The following is a 5,283-nucleotide window of genomic DNA, read 5'->3' on the forward strand; positions in this document are numbered from 1 at the left end:
GGTCTCGATCTCTTGACCTCGTGATCCACCCGCCTCGGCCTCCCAAAGTGCTGGGATTACAGGCTTGAGCCACCGTGCCCGGCCAAACATTTATAATTTTAACCAATGATAATTAAAAATCAAAGTTTCCTGTTCAGGTTGTCTCCTCATCCTCCTAGAATGCCCAAAACTTCCTTTTTTCAAAAAAAAAAAAAAAGCAATGAACAAATTAAAAGAATTAAGCAAATTTTTGAATGCCTTGGAGTAGATAAAAATGTATGACAAAGAAAAACTAATCAATTTCAAGAGAAGAAACTCTGTTTTAAAGACTTATCAGCTAACTGCATAGAATGTAGGACCTTGTGTAGACTTGACTTCAAACTGAAAAAAAAAAAACTAATGAGGTCATCTGCTTATTTGATGATACTAAAGAATTATTTATTTTACTAGATGTAGCAATAGTACTGTGATTATGTCTTTAAAAAGCAGCTCTTATCTTTTAGAAATGCATACTAAAATATTTATACATGTGGTATAACATTTGAGGTTTGGTTAAAACAAAGGGGTTGGAGGAATAGATAAAACAATATTGGCCATGCTGTTAACTGCTGAAGCTGATAAAGCTGACTGATAGTAAAGAGAGATTTCATCTACCACTTTACTTTTGGGTAGGTATGCAATTTTCCCTAATAAAAGTTTAAAAATAGAGAGAAAAAACTATAACCTACAACAGATGGTAGAAGTAGGGAATGCAATGAATATGAGAGATAAATCATGGTTCCAATAGAACCCTGGATCAGAGAGGATTCATGGTCAGAAGAAATGAAGTCCTAGAAACCAGAGTTAATTAAACTTGTTTCTATAACAAAGGTCTAGGCCAGGTGTGGTAGCTCATGCCTTGTAATCCCAACACTTTGGGAGGCTGAGGTGGGAGGATCCTTTGAGTCCAGGAGTTCAAGACCAGCCTGGGCAATATAGTGAGATCCTGTTACTAAAAAACAAAGAAAGGTCTAGTCAGTTCCACTTTTCCTCTTTACTCTTGCCCTAAAATAAAAAGGTGGCACATCTTTAAAGAAAACAAACATATCTGGAGAGAACCAGGCTTCCTAAGGTAAATGTTGGCTCTACTAATTCTAGCATTTGTAATATTCCTGGCCTAAGGGCTAGCTCTCAAAATACTCACAGAAAAGTAAACCCAAGCCCACCAGGTGATGATCCATAACCAAAGCTTCCATTCAAGGGACAATCAGGAACAAGACATGAAAAAAAATTATAAGAGGCGGGAAAAAAAAAACTAACATAAAGGAGAAAGACTGAGGTAAAAGAAAAACTGACCCTTGAGGAAATCGATAATTCGAACAACAGAAAAGAATTTTTAAATTCCTCATTTTGTATTCATAAATTAAAAATAGAATACTAAGAAAGTGCCACAATCAACGCTTGGAAATTAAAATTGATTGCCAAGATTCCATAGAGGGGTTGGAAAATAAAGAAAATCTCCCAGAATACAGAGTAAGAAAGCAAGGAGATGGAAAACGTTTTTTTAAAGTCTAAGATACAGGGGCTACAGGCAGTCCAACATTTTAGTAACACAAGTTTCAGGAGGAGATGATGGGAAAAACATGAAGGAGTGTTTCAAAAGGAAAGCAGCAGCAATTTTCCCAGAAAAAGAGATAACGTGAATCTTTAAAAGGGTTAATCTAATACATGGGAAGATGATGCATCTTTAAAAGGGTTAATCTAATAGGAAGATGATGCATCTTTAAAAGGGTTAATCTACTACATAGGAGGATGATGCAATTTGAGGCTTATCCTCGTGTAGTTACAGAATATCAAGAATAAAGAAAAAATGCTAAAAGCTTCCAATGAGAGACAGAAATAGGTAATCTATAAATAACACGTCTGCTACAATTAAACAGATCTACAAGTGGTTCCCAAAACTTCTCTTGTACTTATGCTCACCAGAATGCCATTGTCCCTTGTCTTCACTTACCCTTCCCCGCCTGTCTTTCAAAATCCAGTTAAATCTTGTTCTTTTGGGAAACATTTCATCAACTAGGTTATCTAAAATGAGTTACCCCTCCTGCACCTCTCATTTGACATTCAATCCATTATTACCTTATGCCTAACTAAAATCACCACAGCCAACTGTCATTTCTTAGAATTTTATTTAAACTGTTGGTTTTGAGAAAAAAGAACAGTCTTACAATTTTTTTAAATCTTTTAAAGGATCCTGCATCCAGGAGATATCAAATGCCAAGGAGATCTGAAACCAGTTCCTGTGACATATCTTAACATCATTAGGTTATATATTTCATCTTATATTTTCCTAAATCCATGAACAAGTTTTATATTCACATCCATAATTATTAAAGTTCAAGAAAATTGTAGGAGAAAAAACATATAAATGGTAAGAGACATCTTATTTCAAAACTCCCACAAACTACAAGTTATGTTTTTTATTTTTTGTTTTTTATTTATTTTTATTTTTTTATTTTTTGAGACGGAGTTTGGCTCTTGTTACCCAGGCTGGAGTGCAATGGCTCAATCTCGGCTCACTGCAACCTCCACCTCCCGGGTTCAGGCAATTCTCCTGTCTCAGTCTCCTGAGTCGCTGGGATTACAGGCACGCGCCACCATGCCCAGCTAATTTTTTGTATTTTTAGTAGAGACAGGGTTTCACCATGTTGACCAGGATGGTCTCGATCTCTTGACCTCGTGATCCACCCGCCTCGGCATCCCACAGTGCTGGGATTACAGGATTGAGCCACCGCACCCGGCACAAATTACGTTTTTTAATTCCAAATACTCATCCTAAACAGAAACCAACAATGGTTTTTAGTTGCTGATGGCAAACAACTCAGAGGAAAAGTAAAAAGGATACCTCTCTTGGAAGGGGCTGGGAAGGCAGAGGAGATAATGCTGTTCTAAGTAATAAAACAATTATCTCTGACTAGTAACAATGCTAGTAGTTACCTATTCCTAATCTAGAACAATTGATCTGTACAATAATGAACTCCCAACAAAATCTGGGTCTAAAATTTTTACATACCGGAATCAAGCTCTAAAGATTCTATTACAAGCTAAAAATACCTATTACCATGTCCTTTCAAATTTTAAATACCTGCTGGGAATAAACAAGCCATGAGAAACCTAGCTGCCTATAGGTTTATTACAAAGCATTAGTTAAAAACAAAACAAAAATTAAAACCTGAACTCAACCTTTGGAAGAAAGATTTTTTCCACCCTGTGTTTACTTGTTTTTAAACAATTTTTCTCCATCATACATAAAGAATCTCCAGAGGGAAAACAATACAAATAGATGAATGTTTTTCCAGTTCTAATTTAAGTCAGGTTGTCTTTCTCCTTGTCCAAAAAGGCTTTTAAAAAAGAAAGATCTGATAAATTTGGTGATTACTGCTATATCCTTTTCTTCTTAGACCTCAAACATATGGTTCAGCTAGTAACCAAGGCAACAATAATGGGCTACGTTAAAGAATTAGTTTTGTACTAGCTTTCACTACAAATTCTAAGAAATAAGGAAGGAGGTTCTTTTAAGAGCTGTTTTCTTGCTGCTGAAATTCAGAATAATTAATAAGTACTAAGTTTCCTTCCTCAAGATAGCTCCTACTTGATATTTCAGAGAAGGTAAAAAGGGTGGGACTCTAGGCTGAGCTCTGACAAGAAGCATAATTATCAACACCAGTCTAATAAAACTGACAGCATTCTGAGAAAAATAAATATAAAATGAAAATATCTTTCATTCCCTCAATTGGAAAAATTTATAAAATACAATAACTTTAACACCTTGGCTTCAGTTGAGCCTTTTATTTGATTATCAATAATACTCACATGTGTGGGTTTTGAACTCCTGTAGGATTGGGATTCAGAGTAAACCTTGCTGTAGATTTGAAAGGTGGATTTGCAAAATTCAACTTCAGTGCTTTGCGTTTACCTGAGAAATAACAAATAAAAAGTAAAAGTTTCAAGTACTACAAAACAGGTACTATTCTGAGGGCATAAGAAAGTCACACCAAAAGGCAGGAGAACTTGCTTTAACAGATAATATAGGACAATATTTTGAAAGGCAACAAGGAATTTCTCAGAACTAAGAAAAAATAAAATTATCTAAAGTTATTACTAACTACAAATCATTCACTCGGCTATGATACTATAGATAAAAATGCTTATCACTTCCAAGTTTCCATTGTGCAGGAAAGTTAATACTTTTGCAAATGAAAATACTACTATAGAAATCATTTATGTCGGCAGATATACTGAAAAATTCTAAAAATATTACCATCTATCCAGTGTATATTTAATGCCCTCAGTTTAATAAGTATCATCTTCCCTCATTTTAATTAACATAAACAACACAGTGAAGAATCTGAAAAATTCCCCAACCATAATGAGCTAAAAACATCATGGTACTTCAAGTCAGTAACACAAGTATTCTAAACCATTATTTCTGTGAAGCAGTTTCTCTAGGGTAGGAAGGAAATGGGTAACAATATTTTGTATTACCCAAGTGAAACATCCATTATAGAAGAGCAGAAAATGGAAAAAAAAGATAAAACATATTAAAAATCTTATATATACGTCTATATAATACATAGGGCTAAAACTTTACATAAACTTATTAATCCAAGTACCTCAAAATAATCGGTTTATTTTCTACTGCAGACTTTTTTCTATACATAGATATGGACACGTATTTTTTTCACTACAAATGAAATCAGACCATGAAACTGCTTTGTAAAATGCTTTACTCACTGACATTTCCTTCTATAACAATAAGTCTTACAGAATCATTTATTTAGGACTTATATGGATACTTTGTAACAGAACTGAATTTTTTAAGCATTTGCAGCAAATCTTGGTTTCACATCCACCTTAGGGACACTTTTTCCTGCACTCACTCTCCAGGGTTTATTATACATCTATCTAACTACTCAAAAATATCTCTGCAATCCACACACTTTCTGACCTCAGTGGATGACGATTTAATAGAGGGTTCAAACTGTAAACGTGAGATCTGAAATTCTGACAGAGCCACACGATGGAGAAAATGGCAAAGAGACGAGAGCACAGAGCTCCTTGCCATGGCTCCTAGATCAGCTTTCAAAGATGAGCCTCCTTCCGACCAGATCATGTGAATTCCCCCAAAGACCAGACACATCCATTTTCAGAAATAAGGATAGTACAATATGACTTTTCCATACAATGTAGAGGAAGGACATTCAAACAACACGTGCAAAGGGTACACTAGGAAAAATTGCAGATATGACTTTAATTAAAAAAAAA

At 34.9% G+C, this 5,283-nt stretch overlaps 1 protein-coding gene across 3 annotated transcripts in view; it reads right to left on the reverse strand.

Moving 5' to 3' along the window:
• The window catches only part of MAP2K4 (mitogen-activated protein kinase kinase 4), a 125,409-nt gene that overhangs the window by 85,811 nt on the left and 34,315 nt on the right, over positions 1-5,283 (reverse strand). For all 3 annotated transcript variants that reach the window (XM_017531394.2, XM_017531393.2, XM_037739575.1), the window contains one exon: positions 3,832-3,934. In XM_017531394.2, the coding sequence (XP_017386883.1) occupies positions 3,832-3,934 (103 nt within the window). The remainder of the gene's footprint in view (positions 1-3,831; positions 3,935-5,283) is intronic.

This window comes from Cebus imitator, unplaced genomic scaffold (assembly GCF_001604975.1).
Source record: "Cebus imitator isolate Cc_AM_T3 unplaced genomic scaffold, Cebus_imitator-1.0 Scaffold72, whole genome shotgun sequence".
In the NCBI taxonomy this organism is placed as follows: Eukaryota; Metazoa; Chordata; class Mammalia; order Primates; family Cebidae; genus Cebus; species Cebus imitator.